We start from the raw sequence: 22,500 nt of genomic DNA on the forward strand, positions 1-22,500 counted from the left end.
TTTTTTTGGCCTCAATAGCAGGAGAGAGCATTAAAGGAACCATTGAAATTGCAGGGCTAGATATGAATAAAATACAGTAATCCATCGATACCAAATTTGTCGCGATTGGTTATGTGACACTATTCCAGAAAATTACCCTAATAAGTGTAGCAAGGCATTAAATATTTGGCATGGCCGCTAAACCTGTTGGCACTCTTGCAAAGGATGATAAACCTCTACCACATATATTCTGGAGAAATAAAGGATAGATTCCTTTACTTACACTCTGTCACATAAGGAGACAGATCAGACTCTTGTTAGAGTGGTGGAGGTTTGATCGTCACAAGGCAGTGCTTGACACTCCACTCTAGTCATTACCAGTGTTATTACTATAGTTACTTGATATGAATTTATTATTTTGTATCTGGAAAGTATAATGATAGAAACTCATGAAACTGTGATATACCACTGAAAAAAAGAATAAATAAATATATAAATAAATAAGATTTTAACATATATATGTGTGTGTGTGTGTGTGTGTTTTTGTGTGTGTGTGTGTGTTTTTGTGTGTGTGTGTGTTTTTTTGTGTGTGTGTTTTTGTGTGTGTGTGTTTTTGTGTGTGTGTGTGTTTTTGTGTGTGTGTGTGTGTGTTTTTGTGTGTGTGTGTGTGTGTTTTTGTGTGTGTGTGTGTGTGTGTGTGTGTGTGTGTGTGTGTGTGTGTGTGTGTGTGTGTGTGTGTGTGTGTGTGTGTGTGTGTGTGTTTATATATGTATGTATGTATGTATGTATGTATGTATGTACGTATATATGTATATATGTATATATGTATCTATGTATCTATGTATCTATGTTTTTATGTATCTATGTATCTATGTATCTATGTATCTATGTATCTATGTATGTATGTATGTATATATGTATATGTATATGTATGTATGTATATATATATGTATATATATATATATATATATATTATATATATATTATCTATCAAGGTAGCTGTTACATAGAGGATATATATTGTTTTTTGCCTGGACTTCAGACAGCAGAGCTCAAGGCATCACTTTATCCAGTCCTATTTTGAATATTTACTACAAGAATAAATCGACAAGCTTTAGCAGACTAACAATTTTCTACCAACAGACTGTATGGACAAGATCAAATTTCCATTGGCATGGACCAATGGTGGCTGTTGTGGTTGTGTTATGGCTCTGTGTAGCATACGTCCTTTGGCAGTGTTCCACTGGTGAATCTCACTCTCGTGTTTACACAGATGGTCTGTTCAAAAGTCACCAGAAGTTCACTTCAGGATCAGGTTAGGGTATAAAAAGGATTATTACTGTATTTTGTAGTTTAAGAGTTTTAAAATATGTACCTTGAGCTGCATTGTAAGGACCAGAATGCTGATTACAAGCTTGCCCAATTCTTTTATGACTCAATAATATATCTGTTTTAAATTATTTGCATAACCAATCACAGTATTGTTGCCAAGTGTTTATTTCTAACTACAGTTATAGAAAGAATGTGTGGTATGTATTTTACATTGGAATTCAAATATTCTTAAGCATTTTAAAACCCATTGCTAAAAAGATGAGAGGCTTATGTTCATAAAAGCTGTCAGCATTCTTTAGATATAGTATGCTAATGAATTTCATCTTTTGTACAGAGCCTGACAAACAGACAGAGGGTAAGGTGGTTGAGAACAATATAAAAAGAGTTTGCTACTATGCCCTACCTCATGTGAACACTACTGTTGCCACCCTGATTCCAAAGGACATACCACCATACTTGTGCACACACATTATTATTATAGGAGCTGAGATACATGATAATAAGATTGTTCCTGTTGAAGAAAATGATTTGAAGGTAAGATACTGTAAACATTTTTTAACAAAGCAAACCGGCAATGCTGTAAATACGATTTTCCTAAATTTTACAAATGAAACTTTGTTTGAGGGACATGTCTATGTATTTCCAATATTAGCATTTATAATGAAATGCTGACCCAGATTTCAAGAAAAGTCAGGTTTTGTTTGGGAATAGGTTATGGCTTTTTGTCTGGACACTCAGAAGAGAGGGATAAAAAATCCAGAATAGTGTGCAATACATGTAGTTCTGCAATAGATTCTCCATTGAATTATAATACACTTTTATGTTACGTTTCCTTCACATAAAGTAATACTGGGAATATCTAGATATGGATAATTAGCCTTCCTGACTTGGAGCTGGATACTTTGACTCCCAGGATATCAAAGTTATAACATTTTCTAGCCCACATAGAAATTTTAACACATGGGATTTTTTGCATAATAGACAATTTTATCCAGTAAGATTTTTTTCTTCTTTCTTTGTGGGGGGTATATCCAAATGTGAAGGAGGGATGTTAAAGCTTCATGTATAATAAGATAAGCAAATATGAATAACATGCAAGAAAGTGATATGGCTAGTGGTAGGGAATTATTAAAATTAAGATGCTTCCAGGAGGCAGTGCCTCTAAAGTCATGTTGATATGGCAAGGACATTTACCATTGTATTTCAGATATTTGCTGAAGTAGTGGCACTAAAAGAAGTAAATCCCAGTCTGCACGTCTTGCTGTGTTTAGGAGGAGACTTCTCAGAGTTGGTGAGAGATCCTTCTTCTGTGGCTGTGTAAGTAGTATTCATATTTCATATTTACTTGGAATAGAATTAATATAGATAATGGTAATAGTACTATTGAAGCTGTAATATTTAAAAAAAAAAAAAAAAATTATTTTGAGAGATCTAATTCTCCCATTTGGATATTTTGGTATCTATTTTATTATATTTTACTAAACTGACAATTTTGTTTTAAATTTCTATCAACAGTTTTGCCTACAATGCACAACAGTTTTTGATAGATCATAATTTAGATGGCATTGACCTAGACTGGGAGTTCCCTGCCTGGCCAGCATGGAAGAAGAATGTTTTAGAAAAGAAATGGTTTACATACTTTGTTCTTCAGCTTAATAATGCGCTCAAGGTATACTTTTGTTGAAATTGTGTTATTTTACGTATTTTATTTCATAACTTGTATTTTATTTCATAACTTGTATTTTATTTTACTAAATTATATACATATATACTAACAAGGATTTGAGAGTAGTACTTTTTGTCATTTTAGTTGGCTGCACATCCACCTTTCCTCCTGAGCATAGCTGTAGGTACCCCAAAACCCATCGTGGATCATTGCTATGAGGTTGACCAACTGGCCAAGTAAGTTTTGCTTGTTTTTAATACATTCTTCTTCATGGTACATTCATGTTGTAGAAGTAGGAGATAATTTTTGGAATCTGAAATGTTGTTTCTTGTTATGCAATATAATCTGAATGTATGTTTCTGTTGTGTGAATGATCTCATAAGTAGCTCATACCCGTAATGTTAAAAGGATGGACCTTCAATCTCTATCATAGGTACTAGGGTTTTGTGAATACATTTTTTTTTCTGTATATACACTTAATGGGCATGAGATGTATAATAGATTATTTTGCCTCGAACAAGATATATTTTTGGCGATATTTATATTTATAGCTGCCAATGGTTCATGGCTAGTTTGTAGTGGAATGACTATAAAACAATAAAAATTTGATCAATATGGTAATAATTTTGGATGATAGTAATAAGGATAATAATGATTATGACAACAACAACAAAAACAACAATAATAATAATAATAAATGATAATGATAATAATATTAATATGAATATTAATGATGATAATTTAATATTAATGATGGCAATAATATTGATATTATTGATAAAAATTATAATAATAATAATAAAAACAAAAACAAAAACATGAATAACAGTAGAAAAGGTATGAATGAGAATGAATATTTTCACAATACAAGAAATGTACATAACAGGTTTCAAATATATCTTTTTCAGAAATATGTATTTCTGACAAAGATATATTCAAAACTGGTTAAGTACATCTCTTGTATTGTGAAGATATTCATTCTCATTCATACATTTTCTACATTTGTTGCAATGAATACAGTTCATTGATAACAATAATGGTAATGATCATGATTATGATGATGATGATGATAAAAATTCAAGAAAGTAAGTAAATAATAATAATAATATTATAATAATGAAAACAACAACAACAACAATAATGATGATGATGATGATGATGATGATGATGATAACAACGTAGTATGATCTATGATAATTGTTTTAAAAACAATGTTGTGGCTTTAAGGAGATGGAGTAGTGAAATGCAAGACTTTTTTCAAGGTATGTGTATTTATGTTAGTAGTTGTATTCCTTTACATTCTTATTTTACTGATTCTCTCCACTTTTATACGGCAGCATGTCAACAGAATCAAATTTGGAACTAACGAAAGATATACATAATGGACAAAAATTTCCATAACTTGTGTAACCCTGCTCATAAGTAAAAGAATTTCTATATACTGTTATTACTACATGATTTTTTTTTTTTTTTGTATTATTTTTTTTTAATGCTAGTAGTAATGCTAACTGCAGAAGTTGTAATTTCAAATGTATTAATAATAGTTATAGTAGTAGTAATAGGAATAGATATAATAATAGAAAAGTAAATATTGCTAATGATTTTAGTTAGTGATTATAACAAGATTACACAAATAGAAAGTACATGTACAGAATTCCAACTTGTCTGTTGGAAGACATTTTTATCAAATTCAAAACAGACCAAGTGAAAATATTTACTCACTGGTCACAGATGGCATGACATAATACCATGACCAGTATGATTTTAATTTATCATTTGTTTACACAGAGATGGCTTCACAAGTGCTTAGTCAAGAAAATCTCACTTATTAGTCCTACCTACTAGTCTATTTACCCTTTTCCTTAATTTTCAAAAAAAAAAAAAAATCTTAAATCTTTTATTGTTATTAACAATTTAACAACAAATAATGACAATAATACTAACAACAAATTAATTGCATTATTAATAGCATAAAAATAATATAAATCCTACAAATTCAAGGAATAGGGAAATCTGGCATTGTCATTAGGGCCTGCTAATTGACTCCTTGGCAGCTCTACATTTGTAAAGCCTTCTGTGTGCAACAAAATCCACAAAAAAACTGTTGTGAACAGTCCATCTATCTGCTGCCAATGCATTAAGTGTTAAACAATATCAGTAATTCAGTATTTCATAGTAATATGAAAAGGGCAAAGTTTTATTCTCCACTCCTTCAAATATGGTCAGTGGAAGTGCAAATTAATAAGCAGAAATGCTTGTAGGTTATTCCTCCCATGATATAAATATAATTACATCTGCTCTTTTCAGATTTGTAGATTTTGTGTCCATTATGGGCTATGACTACCACATGTATCAGTCTTACTTACCCTTCACTGGTCACAACGCTCCCCTGGCAAAGCGGAATGATGAGATTGGATACTTTTCCACACTGAATATTGAGTGGGCAACCCAGTATTGGTTGCAAAAGGGAATGCCTAAAGAAAAGTTGATGGTTGGTATACCCACTTATGGACGCACATGGAGGTGAGGAATTGATTTTTATTAGGTTCATTGAGACAAAGAGAGCAAGGATATGCCAGTATTATTATTATTATTTTTTTTTTTTTTTTTTTTTTTTTCAGATCTAAAAAGGTCTCAAAAATATGGTGATACATTATCTAAAAATGCACAATTATGGATAATATGACTCAGAGGAACATAGTGATTGTATGACAAAAAATGAGCTCTTTGAATACTCCTCTTGAAGCATTAATACTTTTTAAAGAGGTGAAAGGGGGTACAACTTTCTGTTGACAGGCTGCTGAGCAGTGCATGGCATAATGTTGGAGCTCCAGCAATTGGGACTGGAATGTTGGGAGGATCTCTCACTTACACAGAAGCATGCATCTTTGTGAAAGAGGGAGCAACATCCTATTTTGACGGGGAGAGTAAAGTACCCTATGCTGCCAGAGGAACAGATTGGGTTTCTTATGAAAATCCTGCAAGCATCAGAGCCAAGGTGAGGTGTGGTCCTTCTGGCTGTCACTCATTTTCATAGTCTAACCCCCCCCCTCCTCCCAAAAAAAAAAAATGGTATTCAGTCATAGAGTCAGCTGAGATTGTAGCTTTATATGCATGAGGATATTTATGTGTTAATAGGTTATTGAAGTCATAATAATGAATAACTTTCATCCTACAGGCTGAATGGGTCAAAACTTCAGGTGTGGCTGGGGTGATGACTTTTGACCTCAACTCAGATGACTATGCTGGCCTGTGCTCAGGGAAAAAATTTGAACTGCACAACATAATTAAGGATACTTTGTCTGACATTCCACACAAATAAGCTTTCGGAAAATTGTATAGAGGATTATATCATCTCACAAGAATCTTGTATGATACACCCATGTCCAGGTGAGAGGACATGATAAAAGTGCATGCCAGAAAAATTGATGTCAGAGGCAGGCAAACTAACAGATAAACAGCTGATTCCACTCTTTAATGAGTAGTGTAACTTGCCTGCTGTTGACATCACACTTTGGTCATGCCTACAGTCCATGCTTGCTCATCTAGACATAGCTTTAAAGTTACACAAATTGGTCTCTTAATATGATAAGTAAATCCAAATAAGTGTTGATGGATATGATCTTTTTTTATGCCTAAGGCTATAAAATTTCGCAGTATTAATATTCTTGGTTGGTTATTCTTTCATTGATGTTCTTATATGCAGGTGAATTATATTAATCTACAATATTGTCACAAACTTATAAAATAAGCCCTTTCCAGACTAAATTAGTTATAATTACTTGTGTAACTATTCACAATGGAAAATAATACTTTTTAGGCTTGTATCCTTTCACAAATTGAAGTGCACACTTCTAGTCAAGATGATGATAATGCACTATATTTGAATTGAATATCCAAGACTTGATTATATCACCAGTGTGCCTCTTTCTTTATGCCTTTAGAGTTAGAGTTAAATAACTGGTATTTTGAAAATGGTTGTTAAATAGTCTTATATGTTATATACCCAAATAATAGTTGTTACTTATGAAACATTCCAAACTATTAACTGTGATAAATTCTAGTTCATACTGATGCCAGTACATTAATCTAAGATTATTATCTTTATCTATTGAGTAGTTAGATCAAATCCTCAAACTTTTATATTTATTTTTGGTAAGCATAGAAAAAGCATTATATTTCTCTTTACAAAAATATTATTTAAACTGCACACATGCTAACATGGAACAATATTGAAGTTTGTTTTTCTTAGTTTTCATTTTAGAAATGGTTTTAAAAAAACATAAAAATTGAAATTTGAATTAAGCCTTTTTTTTAAACTGGTGCATCAGGTGAGCCTAATTATTAAATTATTGAACATTTTCTGCCACATCAACATCTAAGGTCATTAGTGGCATATACAAAACAGTGATAGTGTGGGGCTTGGGGGCAAAGCTCCCAGGTAAAGTTTTGTGGTTCAGTAAGGTAGTGTTTGTGGATTTCCAGAATTGTCAGTGGTCAAAACAAACAAATGTTTCAGACATTTGGCTGAACTATAAAGATTATTTCATCTTTCCTTCTTAAGAGAAATTTATGTATTTCAAATTATAAAAACATCTATTAAGGTTTGATTTTTTTTTCCCTATCATTTTACCTGTTCATTGTGTGGCTGGTGTTCTGGCAGATAAACAGAACAGGAATGGTCATTTTTTTCCTTTATTCAGTGGGAGTCAGAATATCCAGTGGCCAGAGGGTCAACCCCAGTGAAACAATTTTACACTGGCTCAGAAAAGGAGAGAAGGGATGGTGCTGCACTCAGGAACCATTTGATATCTTTCCCAGTGAAACAAACTAGACACAATCTCGCATGGAAGGAGACTCAGGAAATTAGCATCTGTGAACTCTTGCTTTGCATAATTTTAATTTTATATACAATACAATATACCTACTCAGAAGTAACAAAAATGATAATTGCAGGGATTAATATATTAACATATTAATAGAAAAATGACAAATTTACTTAATGACTCTCCTATAGGTCAAGTCCAGTTGAAAAGAAATATTGCTATCCACCAAAATAGTTTATGATCAATTCTCTAACTGCTTCTTCAACATTATTCAGCAAGGCAGGAAAAAACAAAAAAAATTGTGTATAATGTTTATTGAATATATTAATAATGGTAAAATTTATAAAATGGCACACATTAAACTTAAGTGTAACATATCTGATTTTTTATGACAATCCTTATATTTTATCAAGTAACAATGAAAATATTAATAAGAAATCAGAAAGCACAAAATTATATGGACATTAATATGTTGCAATACTATTAGCAAAGAAAATAATATACACAACAATACAAAATATACATGATCCTTGCCTTAACACTACAGCTACCCATATCCACAGCCTTGCTTTAAATCTCCTAATCAGAATCTATTATATTATCACAGTATCGATAAGTAACTAAAAAGGCACTGGTGGATACCCGTGCAGGTTTTACAAGCAAGCAAAGAACCTTTGGCCAAAAACAATATAAAAGTAACATTCTAAATTTTAAGGAAGCTTCAGACTTAAATTCTTCAATGAAAATTTATATAAGAAAAAAGTTAAATTACACTGCTTTGCCTGAAAGCTGAACAGTGTGTAACACTTGCTCCTCAACCACAAAGAGGCTCAGCTGTCCTATAAACAACCCCAGTGTTTGTGGTCTGAAATAAACTGGTACACTGACATAGTGACCTGCCTTAACCTGAAACTGTTTATGGCGGACTGCAAAGGGTGCTTGTGTAACTTCAGCTCTAACCTGCAATTAAAAGATTTTATATAAATTTCTGCAGAAAAAAATATAGAAATATTAAATACTGAGCATTCATATTAATATCAAATTATATACACCATACAGGTAAAATATATATAATATATATACTTTCAACAACATTTAATCTCTCCTTTAAAAAGTTATTCTCAAGTAAAAAGGAGTCAAGGATATAATACCAAAAATTAAATTAACATGAGTATTGACATTCTGCTCCATAGAGGTTTAATGAGAAAGAAAAAACAAAATATATATAAACATCTGTTCTACTTCTAATCATAATCAAATCAATTTGAACAAATACTCACAGTATGAACAACACTGTCATGGTTTCTCAATTTCACCTTCACAAAATTTTCATCTGAGTTTCTTATGTCGGGGAAGGCAATGGAGCTTGACACAACTTCCACCATACTCTTTACTGAGCTTCTTTCTTGGGTACTATCATTCTGGAACTTACTATAACTGCTGCTAGTCCTTTTCATCATTGCAGCTCTGTTGACACTACTGCCTGAAGTGGATTTCCTCTGATATCTGAACAGTGATAGATCAATGAATTTGAGTGTATGTCAGACGTTATACAATATATGCATCAGTTAACTTCACCCATTTGAAGAAATATGTATGCCTACTGTGTAGAGAAGCATTAATTAATATTTTTTTTCTACTTACTAAAGTTCTTGCAGAAAAATAAATGTGTGCTGGGAGCATATTTTTTACTTACCCTGAACTGACTTGCTCTACAGTAGTAAGAGACTTCTCATTTGATGATGTCTCTTCACTGTCAGGCACAGGCAACTTCTTTCCACTGTACTCTCCTGAATGTGGATCTGACATCTCTTGTTTACTTGACACCACAGTAGTTCCTGATGGAGCTGCCTTACTATGGCTTGTGATGCTTCCATCACCATCAGGAAGAACTGTTACTTTAGCATTGTGACACTCATTTTCACACATAACCTGTGGGAAGATGATAATGTCAGTACCAGTAAAACACAAGTTTCATTAACATCCCAGCAGATGGTACTGAAACTAGAATTAGCATGAACAACAAGATTAATCTTCCAACATTAAACTAAATCCATTTATATCCATCTGAACCTTGTTAAGGTTAGCAATATAGAGAAGTGGATTATTGACAATATTATGGAAATAGTCATAATATGACAATATCTTACTTTTTCATTTTTGATTATTTTTAATTCTACAATAAAACCGGATCAGTTAGCTGTCTTAATTATCAAAATTTCTTGAGCAATAAGCACCTGATTACCTTCACAAAATGAAAGGAGCAACAGGTTAAGGATTAATCTTGAATTTTGCAGACTAACCTGAACAGACTGAGTTATAGGATTAACAAGAAGCTGAGGCAGACCAGAACGAATGAGCTTGATGTTAACACGAACTGAACTAAGGCTCGGTAGAATGGCTTCTCTTGGTTCAATTTGCAGCCACTTACAAGCTGAAGTTACCTGTTAGAGAATCAATAAAATGGAAGATGAAAATAACTGAATACAGTTTCACATTACATACATGGATACATATAACATTTACTAATATCATTATCACATAAAACATCCATTACCAAAATATATGCTACCTCAAACATTTGTCTTGTATTGCTAAAGTTAACTACAAAGAATGTATGGCTTGATGTGTCAGAGGCAGGGATGTTCAAGGTGGATGGAAAGACATCCCATGTAAAGGCAGCCGAAGAGGCACGAGTTACTGCGGCAGGCCTGGACGTGGACCAATCTTCCCCTGTAGATCCACTCAGGACAGTTCCCTTGCCTTGTACAGGTGGTGAGTGAGCTTCAACAGTCCTACCAATTATAATAAATTTTATTAGTGGATTACTTCATCAATCATTTTTTCTTAAACTATGAGCATTACATTCATCAAATGCCTCCAGAGATCTTTTGCCAGCTTAGTAAGCTCTTGAAACAAACCAATCCCTCTTCGGGGTATAGAGATATACAACAAAATAAAGAGAATTTTATTCTCCATTAAAAAATGACACAGCAACTTAGCTAATACACATTTTAAATATACAGTGCTATAATAAACTAGTTATGTCATACAATTACATATTTAAAAAAAAATATATTATCTTACATTTATTTTTAAAGTTATGACTAAATGTTACTGCACATATGCAAATTTATATATATTTACTGAAGTAAAGTGAAGATGTGGACACTATGGGAAAAAATGCATTATCATCTTCACCAATTGATAAACAACTGAAGTCTCACATTACCTATCTGCTGCTACTGTGAGATCGGTCACCGATGTGATTGTCTCCTCAGCATCAAGGCAAGCAAATACAGTACTGGAAGCATCTTCATTAACTTGTCTTTCTCCATGCAACTCTACCTGCAGCAAAACATTTAGCTTCATTATTCTTTCTATACTACTTGATAACAGTTTTATATACATATTAATTGGCTTGAAAATAAGCGCAATAGTTTCTGGTTTTCTCAACTGGCTTAAATAATAATAACAATAATAATAACAATAATAATAATAATAATAATAAAAAAATTGGTTGCTCTTATCATCCTCCTTTGCACAATCAACACAATGCCACTGGAAAAATGTAATATTCACAGCAACCTCTTTTGTGAAATGTGTCTACCCAAGTGCTCAGCCACTAAGAAGTCAATTAGTACACCTTGTTACCTCATCTGATTTACCCTTTCCTTGAATTTTTGGGAACAATGTTTTTTGATTTGTTAATGCAATCCATAAATGTTATTAGCATTATTGATATTAAAATCACTGTAGTATTATCAACATTACTGACAATAGTATAAATAGAAAGAATATTTCCAAAAATCTAGGAAAAGTGTAAACAGGTGAGACAGGTAGTACTAGTGACTCCCTTCTGTATAAGTACTTGTGGGGCCATCTACGTATTAAGATTATTTTTAATTAAATTCACAGTGGGCATGGCATGTACACGCATGCTGTTCCCAGTGGCATTGGGGTAAATGTCAAGAATAGGGGGTAAATCCAAACAGACTCAGACTGTCTTGAGACTCTACCTTCCTTCTCAAATTCAGTTTGTACCTACATTACCTCAGATGTAAAGAAAAATGAAATAAAAAGCAAACAAAATAAATAATACAGATCAAATTAAATCTTTACAGTTACATGAAGGCAAAATTTACCTGAGTCTTAGAGCAAGAATTGAAGAAAAGGGAGGCATCTTCTGGTTGTGGTGGGAGACAATCCTCCTCACTCTGGGATTCCTTTTCTCCACTGTAGAACACATCCCAGTCAATCTTCACAAGTGCAGGGTCATTAAGACGACGAACCTTCACCTCCTTGTTCTTTAACCTGGTAACATAATCATCCAAGAGAAGAAAATCATTACAAAAATGTATAGTTATTGTAAATGATAATAATAATAACTTTGTTACTTACTGTACTCTATTTATCTGGTTTAGAGTATTGCAAAAAGAAATTTAGAGTAATCGGAGAACAATTACTTACCTGCGAAACCGCCTGCGAAGTATTTCATCACCTGACACTATCTGGAGGTAACCTATACAGCCTGGAGTCTTTGCAAGGACAGCCTCTGTGCCCATAACAACTACAAAAATATCACGGCTTTCATGGGGATTGATGATGAATTCTGAAGGCTGAACAGTTATCTGGCTGCCTGCAACCCCCTGTGTATACTTGTCATCTGGAGCAAACAAAGAGAAGAAAGATGAGAAATTCTTTTACTACTATAATTATATTAGGACAAAAGCTAATGCAATACGGTTAACATTGACTTCAAAGGACTTTAGACTGTTCACAAAAAAGGGCAGTTCCATTCTACAAGGATGTTTTATTGGAGGATAAAAAAGTTCTTTTTCTTTTTTTTAGAGTAACAATCCATTATTGAAAGACATGACAGACAGCCCCATTTTCTAAAAAGATATTCTGTCTAATATTGACCTTAAGATGTTCCAACTTTTATGATAAATCAATTCACTTCTTACCTGAGAACACCTGGACTTTGACAAACATGGCACGATCACCCTTGTTCACAAAAGCTGTGTTGAACATGGTTGGCAGACCTGGTGCCAACTCGCTAATCACTAAAGCCTTACTCTCAGGAAAATCAGGCACATGAAGCTCACACTGGCCACCATATCCTTGCAGGGGGATCTGGATATTGATTAATTTATTTTTCAGAATAGTGTATGGGATGGTAGTGTCTAAATTAAAGGAAAAAAGTTTAGTTTAACAATAAAATATTACACCAAGTGACCTTATCTAATAGTCACATGAATTCTCCTAATACAATATTAAAGAGGTAAACAAGAAAAGAACTTGTATGCACATTCCTTCAATTCCTCATACATCAAAAATATATATTTCAATGACACAAAACACTTGGCTTTTAACATATCAAATTTAGAACGCAAAGGTCAATGTAGTGTACCTGATACTTGATGGGTTCAGTTAAGCCTCGTGGCCGAAATACAAGCGTTCCACTTAAGGCTTCCACAGTTGTTGGACAAAAGAAGACAGAGAACGCTAGCTCCTGGCATGGTTTTAAAATAACATCCATCTTCGCTTTGCCTTCTTTACCACCATACTCACATATCTGAATATAAAAGGATAAAAGAAAGAATAATCTGAAGAATTATAATAAGAATAATCAAAGTTGGAAGAATACACTTTTAATAAAACCAAGATCACTAAAAATACTGATTGTTTACCCTACAAATTCATACTGATGATTAACAATTACACGATGGCCATCTTGGGTGATCACCCAATTTTTACACTTATTAATCCCTAATTTTGGGAATTTATTGCAGAACTGCATTCCCTTCATAATGTTAAGTTTGTAGCAGTCAAAGAAATAAAGTTTTAAAATGAATACTAAAATCATTTGAAGAAAGTATCATAAAAGCAGTGACTACATACAGCGATATAATTACAATAAAACATACTCCAAAGGCTAACCTGAAAAGCTTTACTGCCTTTGATGCCAAGGATGAGGTTGAGTGCATCTGTAGTACAATTGTTGCGCAACACAATCTTTTGTGATGCTCTTCCTCCAATCCGTTCAGTCCCGAACACAAGTCGGGATTTGGTGCTCTCCAAAGCCGAGGCCAAGCTAACTTGGGACTGGAAACAAGAAGGAACTTATTTTTTTTTTCTAATCATAATATGGTCTGCTTTCTTTTTAATTAATCCCTTTTCAAGTTTCTCAGTTTCTAAATGGTGATAAATTATACTATATCCTCTGGGAAATGTTGATACTGTTAGCCATAGTGAAGAGAATACTGTTCCCACTATTTATGATGAATTTAGTTGATTATTGCAATTACTATGTTGTTCTGTAAATAAGGAGTTGAATGTCCCTACTGCTTGTGGAAGAGGTGCACTTGTGGCTCTTGTCAGAGACGAGTGGGTCAAAAGTTTGGCAACTTCTGGAGCTTTCTTGATTGCTGCAGTTGAAATGCCAATCATGGACACCTCAAATTCCATTCCATCTGGCTCTATACGCATCAGCAACACACTATCAGAGAAGGGAAAATATATATATATATATATATATATATATATATATATATATATATATATATATATATATATAAGTCAGCATCATTTCAAATATCAAAGATTCTCAGTGAGAAAGTGGACACACACACACAAAAAAAAAAGTAATAACACTAACCTATCCATTCTTCCTACTTGACCTTTGGGTGAAAACACAAGACTAGGAGAAACTTGGGAGTGAGGCTGGATAGTTATGGCTGCAGGAACAACAGTGAAGACCTCTTTGTGTTCACGAGGAATCAAGGAGATCCTTAGAGGAAAACTAGAAGAATTTCTAAGAGGAACTGTAGTCGTACAAGATTCTGTGGACAGAGTCTCCAGCATCATTGGCTCCGCAGCACGAAGTGACTGTAACTTCACCACACCCACTTGAGCCTGGCAGAGTAACCCAGAGGCATAAGGGATTATATCAGCAGAATATTATATTATCAAAGATTATGATGACTGTCTTTTTCTTATTGTGATATATTCTTATGCAATCAACATCAAGGTCAGGGATTTAAATCATGATCAAATCAGTTATATTATATATCATACATGTTTAAACATTTCAAACAAAAAAGAAAAAGAAAGAAAAAGAACAGCCATACTAAAGTTTAAGACAACTTAGTATAACTTGGTATAATAATGCACCATCAAAGTAATCTTGCTTGCAGGCAAAGAATCTCTTACCTTAATAGGCATGGCTGCAACAATTATGGTGGACTGATCAGGAGAGTCAAGTTCAACCTGAATCTGACTCCTTAACCCCACCACTCCATATTCATCCACTGTAAGGACATAAAACCTTTTATTAGCTTGAGATTTTTTTTTTTTTTTTTTTTTTGACAGTAATACACAGTTATTTGTAAATACCCCACCACACACACAGACCCAAGATTTGATCTTTCAGATATACTAGGGAAAATATTAACCAGGCTGACTACTAACCTTTAACCTTGTCAAGGTGTGGTGCCTTGAGTGTGACATTCATGACCATAGGGATTGGGCCATGCTCTGTGCTGCCAGATGGAAGTTCACAGGCCACATGCGTAGCTGACACAACCTTTATGCGCTCATCCATTGTGCCAGTCCAATAAAAGATGGGGGACGTTGCAGCAATCTTGAGAAACAAATTAATGAAAGGACTGAATATTGTATATTTTATGCTGATGAATGCAAGTTTGATACCAATGTCTTATTTTTCAGAACCCAGAAGGTGGCCTAACTAATTTTCTTAAGAGTTTAGAGTAAATCTACTCACCTGCTGAAGGGTTAGAATGACTGGAAGGGATTGGTGCGATTGGTTAATAACCATTACCTCCTTAGTCATAGAACAGCCCTCTGGTATAATGCCAAAGTCTATTGCCTCCATGCCACCACTGGTCAGTAAGACCTGTAAGATTAGATTTTAGTCAGTATATTGAATCATTACAATCTAATTCCCTATATACAGAAATCAACACTAATCTATTATCACATAATGCAGTCTAGAATTTTATTTTTTTTACTAAATTAAGCAAAATTAACTGTAATGGGGAATGTTCCATTGTATCATTACTAATAGCTGTACATTTAGCTTAGTATGTACTGACAGTGTTTGTAATTCATCTTTTCACATAACAGATTATAAGAATATGATTACAAAAACAAAGATTCTACAATCAAACATACATGGGGTTCCTCAATTTGTGCACAGACAAGAACATTATGGACTGAGACACCCATACTGGCAGAAGGAATAGTTGAGCCTTTGGTAAGATCAGATACTTTTACTTCCAGCACCGCTTCAAGTGACCCAGCTTGCTGACTGCATAGCTTCAGATGGATTTGACACATACTTTGTGGCTCCACAAAGTACGACGGCTTGAAGATCAGACCTTCTGTTGTTACTGGGCTTCTATTCAAGCTTTCCTGTAATAACATTTCCTTATATATTATTTTTACAGTATAACTTTTTGAAATTCTATCTTGGAAGTCACTAAGGATGACTTCTTTAATTTCATGAGGACCTATCATTTAAAAAGAATGAGTAAAAGGAAACTTGAATAAAACTGACCTTTACACAATTCAGCGACAACTGGACCCAACGCTGCTTGGGATTATGGAATACCATTGTAACCTCTGATGCAATACCCAGAACACAGACCCCTGGGAAAACCACCTTCTTGGGCAAGCTCACAGTCAAATCATTTCCACCTGTTTAGACATTCAGATTAAGTACAGAAAATCAAAATATTTCTATATCACACACATGTTTCCATTTTTTCTTGCAAGTTTAAAGTGCAAATCTTTTATTAAATTACTTATAAAATATTGCTTACAGAATTTTTGACATGTTAAAGCCTTTTCTATATTTCAAACCAAGACTTCTCAAGGCACGTAGTAGGCTAGGCAAATTTAAAATTCAAAGTCAATGAAAGAATGAATCAATTCAAAGGGAAAAGTATAAAGATGTGAAAAAAAAAAAATATATATATATATATACAAAAATAAAAATACAGAATATATAATGACAAACTCTTCATGGTCTTACTTTGGATATTGTAGTTAAGATCTTCCTGTGAATAGTGTTGTCGGAGAGTTTTGGCTGAATGTACCTGCTGAGTTGAAGTCGCATCCACATCTTCACCATTTACACCAATGGCATGGAGTCCAGAAGGCACACTTGTTGACCGTACACACGGAGGAACCTTACCCAAAGCCCGACCTTCTGTCCCGAAAGCTGAATTTTTCTCTGGCCTTCGTAAATGTCCCAAATATGTGCTATTTACATAACCTCCATCTTTACCCTTTAATGGAAGTTTATTATGATGTGCTGATGACAATCCCATCCTTGGTTTGGGTCTCTGCTCACTGACACTTGGTCTGATGCTGTCAGCCTCTTTTACCCCCATTCCATTTTGACTTGGGGTACTAGACCTGGACTTTGAACGTGGCACACATGGGGTGGAAGCATCAAAATCACTGTTTGTATTATCGTGAAAACTTGCAAATTGTAACTTCTGAGTGTCCTCTAAAATTCTTGACTTGTAATGAGCAATCTTAATTGACTCATCAATATGTGAATCCCCTAAATTAGTAGCTAAATGTTTTGAAATGAAGGGCAGACGATGTTTTCCAGTTTGGCTTAAGGTCTCCAAAGGAACTGAATCTGTTCTCTTAGCTTTTAATTTTTCCATGTGTTTGTGTGGTATGCCATCAATATTATCTACCTTGGAGCCATGCAACATCTTTAATGGTTTCTTAGATGCATCTCTTCCTAACTGATGAGTTTCTGTTCCAAGATTTTCTTTGTCAGCTGTTTGGACCTTTTGCAAGAACCTTTCCTTTTGTTTCATCTGCAGAGCCTCACGCTGCTTCCTCAGTTCCAAGACATCAACACTGGTATCCAAGTCACTAACATCCATTGTTTTGTGCAGTGCCCTCTTCTCTTGTGAAATCTTTATTATCTTCTCTACCAATACTTGGGGATTGTCACAAGCAATTGCTTCAGACAAAAGTGCACGAATCTGCTCTGAATCCATGGGTCCTGTGATTTCATTTAGTGTTCTCTCCAGCTGTTGTGAGTTCGTTTTCCTCTCAAATTGAAGTTTACTGATTTCTTTACCATTTATATGTGACTTCCCTGAATCTCCAGAATAATAGATGTTTTGCTGTCCAATTGTCTCCACTGAAGCATCATCATCAACACAACTTTCATCAGCAGTTTCTTGGTTTGAGGCACTTGACAGGTTCCTACCTTGATGCTGATGTAGGGAAAGTGACCTTGCATCCAAGTCAGCTTCCATCTGTGAGTCGCATAATGTGTCTGACCCAGAACTTGACCTCCCGCTGCTTCCCTCTGAAAAGTCACTCGAGGAATCCTGTAACGTTGAGTGGCTGGTAGAGTGATAACTTGAATTTTCTTGCTTGTCACTGCTGATACTTTGGTTTGATGTTGATACATTTGCATTTTTCTTTGAAGTTCCTGTAAGATATCAAAATGGAATTAAAGGCATGTATTTTCTTTTGAGTAGAGAGAAACAGAAGAAGCCACAGTGATGATAAAGATGATACCACTTACTGCTTCATGACTTACCATCAACCATTGTGGACAGCTCTTGTTCTTCTCCCCTGCCACTGACATCCACAAGTGGCAAGGGTTCCCCAGATGATGGAGGAGAATGAACAGCATCACCCCAGCCAAAGTTTGGCTGAAAATACAAGGATATCATTTTCTCATGTGTTGATCTGGTTAAATACATGAGTGGATACATGTAAAATATGTAAGTAAAAGCAAATATAATTTGTTTAACCTTTTGACCACAGCCTAGGATCCATATGTATTCCCCTATATGTTTGAAGTAGCAAAAAATATATTATAAACTTAAGCAGAACATTCTTGCTGCCTTTCTTGTTGGGAAGGACATTAAAGATTTCATGTTTGAATGTAAAATATTTCAAAAAAGCAATTTCAAATTGAATGAAAAGAGGAGAAAAATAATCAATTATTGTTTCCATCTTCTTCTGTATCTAGAGCAACTATGGTTAGGTTCCTTACAGCTTACTAAAAGATCTTTTAATGTGAAGATGCCAGGACACCAACTCAACTTTCACAAGAATACATTATTTTATTATGTAAGAAGATGCATTGTGGACACACATATCAGTTATAATATTCATCATCTGCTTTCATCACATGCTGTTTTATTTCAACTTGATATAGTATTATTTGTCTATTTGAGCAACTAATCAAATCTTATGTACTTATTTTTGTTTTATCAAGTGGTACTCCTTGAAACTTAGCATTATACAAATGGGGGGATGAGCACAAATGGCAACACCTGTGCAACGGAGGCTGTAACGCATATAGCCTCACTGCCCAGGAACACAAAAGTCTTTCTAAAATGCATCATAAATAATAGTTTTGAATTAAGAGTACAGTCTTCTAACACAGTTAAAGAGTTAAGTACAAATATGTAGGTAAATAAATAAATGTTTACCTGTGTGAGTATCTCTTAGTGTGTACACAAATGAATCTGTGACTGATGAGTGAGAGAGTGCAGCTGAGTGAGTGAGTGAGTGTGTGAGAGTGTGAGTGTGTGTGTGTGAGTGTGTGAGTGAGTGTGTGAGTGAGTGAGTGAGTGAGTGAACGAGTGAGCAAGTGAGATTGTGTACTTGGTGTTTTAAGTTCATGCCCCATGTTTTAACCAACTAAACAAGTACATAAACCTGTCAAATCAGGTAACCAAGGTTTCTTCTGTTTGAAAAATTCTAAAAAAAAAAAAAAGTAATACATTACTTCTGGAACATATTCAACATTTTCTCTTTTGCCGACAATGTGTCCTTCAAAATCGATACATCTTGGAACTCTCCATTCCAACTTCATCTTCAAAATAGTGTGTTAAATACTTTTAACATGTTAGACCTTCTACAGACACAGACACACACACCGTACTACTACAGCAAAATGTTAATCTCACCCTTTCCTGATCCAGCCCATCCTCATCCCCAAGTGAGCCAAGAGCCTCACTGCGTAACTTGAGATAATCTTCCACCAACATCCTGTTTCCAGGCCCAAGCAACATTTTCTCTGGGCTTTCAATCCATGATGGCCTGCATAATACAATACCATCATTTTAATGAATGTTAAATATGACAAATAAAATAAAGTAGCAACAACAAAATAGACCAATTCCAATGCATAGGTAAAGATCCCTGAAAATTAGGATGCTGTAAAAAAAAAATAATGAACAGGGTTATTGCACAAATGCTATGAATATGAAAATCCTTCATTCAAAATATCCCTGGGTTAAAACTTATCATGCACATCAATCCACATTCATAAAAATAATAATAATAATAATAATAATAATAATAATAATAATGATAATAATAATAATAATTATGCTCTCTGCATTTATCAATACTTGTAAACTTGAGGCCAGTTTCACATTTGTCCTTCACAAGAGAGAAAGTATTTGATTAAAAAACTACTGGCACTGAAAATGACTAAACCTAAATAGTAATTCAAATATTCAGGAAATAATGTGCAGAATATCACAAATCTATGCTAACAAAACTTACAATAAAAACCATGCATGATCTTTACAAATCATCACAGTGTACGTAAGTGCCACAATATAGCATTCAAGTTATTAAAAGAGAAATATAATAAGGTTTTCAAATAATATATGATGATCTTTACCAAAATTTCATCAAAATGTTGGAATTTCTCAGAAGCATACCTTCATATCAACCTAAAATTTTCAACTGTCCGAGATAGGTGTTTGTGACTTTCAGCAGTAAAATTCCATATTTCTAATGTGGGAAATATCACGAATCTTCATAGCAGTGTTCTCAGAATGCCCATTTTTTAGTGATGGTCCAAACATGCTACTCCCAGGAAATGTGGCATCCATGTCATGAACAAATAGGTCATTCCCCCAGGTGATATGAGTTGGTCATGCTGATAATCCATGCTTATTGAAGAGCAATAAAGTCTCCAAACTTCCACCCAAATACATTTCAGCCTTGATAATTCACAGCCTGACATGTATACATGCCAGTGAAAATGGTACTTATTAAAATCCTTGTTGCACACTTACTCTTTTTTTGTTCTGATTCATTATCATAACAAAAGTGATGCACATTTTACTGCCCTCAGCCACACTGCAGCAAGCAGCATAGCTACATGGGCCCTGGATTGAATGCCACATAACAGCTAAAATTACCCAGAGGGAATGAGGTAAGACAGATCATACAATCTCAATAATCATGATTTACCTTACAGTGATTTCCTGCACACCATGAATGCCTGAAAAGCAGGAAACGTCCAGGTTGTTTCCACTGCAGGATTCCTCTTGCATGAAAATATTGGCTCTTTTGTTGTCCTCCTCTTCTTTCTTCAAAAAATTCAAGTCTGGGGCATGGAAGGATTCCCCATGCAAGGCACTAGCCAGTTCCCCTTGGTCTGCTTCAAATATGTCATACTGAGGATCCCCTCCCCTGTGAGTGATTCACCAATATTAAACCTAAATATACCTCAAATAAATGTAAAGGACTCATCAGACAAGATATTTCATCTGGAGCAACAAACTGACAATATTACTGATAACCATTTTATCATTACAAATGACAATAATAATAAAAACACAGACAATCTTACCAAGACTGGTCACCCAAATTGTTGTCAGTGTTCTCCTTGATGGCTTCACCAAGGGAACCAATGGAACTGCAGGAAGTTGACATCAGTTTCGACACATCTAGGGCACCTCCAAATGTGGTTGATCGAGCCGATATTTGACCAGCATCAAAATTCACCTTAAAAGAATAATGATTATATTACCCAATTATCACAAAGTCCACATAACAAAGATGTAAAGGAAATATCAATTACAAAATCCAAATACACAAAATAAATGGTACATACAAAAAGAATTTCCCTAATTAAAACAGTCTGTTAAAATGGACAACCTCAAGTATAGTAAGGGCAACAAACTACACCCACTCACTCACCTTACTGTTATCAAATACAGACTCATCATAGCTATCTAACATTGATGTGCTATTACTTTCATCCTGTGGTTCTGGATAAGGTACTGGCTTATCCATAACTTGTAGTTGTAGGTGTTTCCCTGTGCCTCCTCCTGGCTGTTCTTTCAGGCTCATGGCTTGCCGGTTCATGCCAGTGCTTGCCTGCATTTCCCATAAAAGAGAGTCTTGAGGTTCTAAGAGGCAGGATGGCAGACCCTCCATCATGGCTCCACCTGTTGCACTCGCTTGCCACATCCCTGAACAGCAATATTACAAAAAGGGAAAATGAGTGCATGGTACTGTGTATGATACTAAAATATTTGCAGAAAATGTAGTGTATTTATTATTAGAAAAAGGAAAATTCATAACAAAACTAAGAATTCTTAATAACTCTAGTTTGATAAAGTGACAAAGTGACCAGTGGTCCGTGAGAAAATCTGAGGAATTTACTCAATGCCACTTTCATAAATCAGTAACAAACCAATAGTTATACCTCAACAGGTCCTTTAAGACTTACCCTCAGCCATCAGCTCCTCATCCTCTCCTTGACTGAGCTCTGATTCTTCACCTTCAGAAAAATCAGTCTCTAGATCTTGTAATTCTTGTTGAGTTAGCGTTGGTATTGGACTCTCTCGGTCTTCATCTGCAACAATAGCC

At 34.4% G+C, this 22,500-nt stretch overlaps 2 protein-coding genes across 2 annotated transcripts in view; one reads left to right on the forward strand and one right to left on the reverse strand.

The window, feature by feature from the left end:
• LOC125039905 (chitotriosidase-1-like) overlaps positions 1 to 7,580 on the forward strand; it is an 8,440-nt gene extending 860 nt beyond the window's left edge. Inside the window, exons 2-9 of the mRNA XM_047634274.1 lie at positions 1,123 to 1,294; positions 1,646 to 1,845; positions 2,519 to 2,628; positions 2,827 to 2,980; positions 3,122 to 3,213; positions 5,285 to 5,500; positions 5,774 to 5,975; positions 6,156 to 7,580. Of these exons, the coding sequence (XP_047490230.1) occupies positions 1,123 to 1,294; positions 1,646 to 1,845; positions 2,519 to 2,628; positions 2,827 to 2,980; positions 3,122 to 3,213; positions 5,285 to 5,500; positions 5,774 to 5,975; positions 6,156 to 6,299 (1,290 nt within the window). The 3' untranslated portion in view covers positions 6,300 to 7,580. The remainder of the gene's footprint in view (positions 1 to 1,122; positions 1,295 to 1,645; positions 1,846 to 2,518; positions 2,629 to 2,826; positions 2,981 to 3,121; positions 3,214 to 5,284; positions 5,501 to 5,773; positions 5,976 to 6,155) is intronic.
• LOC125039896 overlaps positions 6,641 to 22,500 on the reverse strand; it is a 16,739-nt gene continuing 879 nt past the window's right edge. The window contains exons 4-28 of the mRNA XM_047634261.1: positions 22,361 to 22,486; positions 21,826 to 22,100; positions 21,476 to 21,630; positions 21,094 to 21,315; positions 19,791 to 19,923; positions 18,407 to 18,521; positions 16,862 to 18,295; positions 16,385 to 16,524; positions 16,000 to 16,239; positions 15,590 to 15,721; positions 15,277 to 15,448; positions 15,019 to 15,116; positions 14,465 to 14,721; positions 14,152 to 14,305; positions 13,747 to 13,911; positions 13,217 to 13,381; positions 12,771 to 12,939; positions 12,274 to 12,469; positions 11,949 to 12,117; positions 11,036 to 11,151; positions 10,376 to 10,598; positions 10,107 to 10,247; positions 9,500 to 9,735; positions 9,084 to 9,309; positions 6,641 to 8,763 (exon numbers count right to left, since the gene is read on the reverse strand). Of these exons, the coding sequence (XP_047490217.1) occupies positions 8,572 to 8,763; positions 9,084 to 9,309; positions 9,500 to 9,735; positions 10,107 to 10,247; positions 10,376 to 10,598; positions 11,036 to 11,151; positions 11,949 to 12,117; positions 12,274 to 12,469; positions 12,771 to 12,939; positions 13,217 to 13,381; positions 13,747 to 13,911; positions 14,152 to 14,305; positions 14,465 to 14,721; positions 15,019 to 15,116; positions 15,277 to 15,448; positions 15,590 to 15,721; positions 16,000 to 16,239; positions 16,385 to 16,524; positions 16,862 to 18,295; positions 18,407 to 18,521; positions 19,791 to 19,923; positions 21,094 to 21,315; positions 21,476 to 21,630; positions 21,826 to 22,100; positions 22,361 to 22,486 (5,651 nt within the window). The 3' untranslated portion in view covers positions 6,641 to 8,571. The remainder of the gene's footprint in view (positions 8,764 to 9,083; positions 9,310 to 9,499; positions 9,736 to 10,106; positions 10,248 to 10,375; positions 10,599 to 11,035; positions 11,152 to 11,948; positions 12,118 to 12,273; positions 12,470 to 12,770; positions 12,940 to 13,216; positions 13,382 to 13,746; positions 13,912 to 14,151; positions 14,306 to 14,464; positions 14,722 to 15,018; positions 15,117 to 15,276; positions 15,449 to 15,589; positions 15,722 to 15,999; positions 16,240 to 16,384; positions 16,525 to 16,861; positions 18,296 to 18,406; positions 18,522 to 19,790; positions 19,924 to 21,093; positions 21,316 to 21,475; positions 21,631 to 21,825; positions 22,101 to 22,360; positions 22,487 to 22,500) is intronic.

Source organism: Penaeus chinensis, chromosome 3, assembly GCF_019202785.1.
Source record: "Penaeus chinensis breed Huanghai No. 1 chromosome 3, ASM1920278v2, whole genome shotgun sequence".
NCBI lineage: Eukaryota > Metazoa > Arthropoda > Malacostraca > Decapoda > Penaeidae > Penaeus > Penaeus chinensis.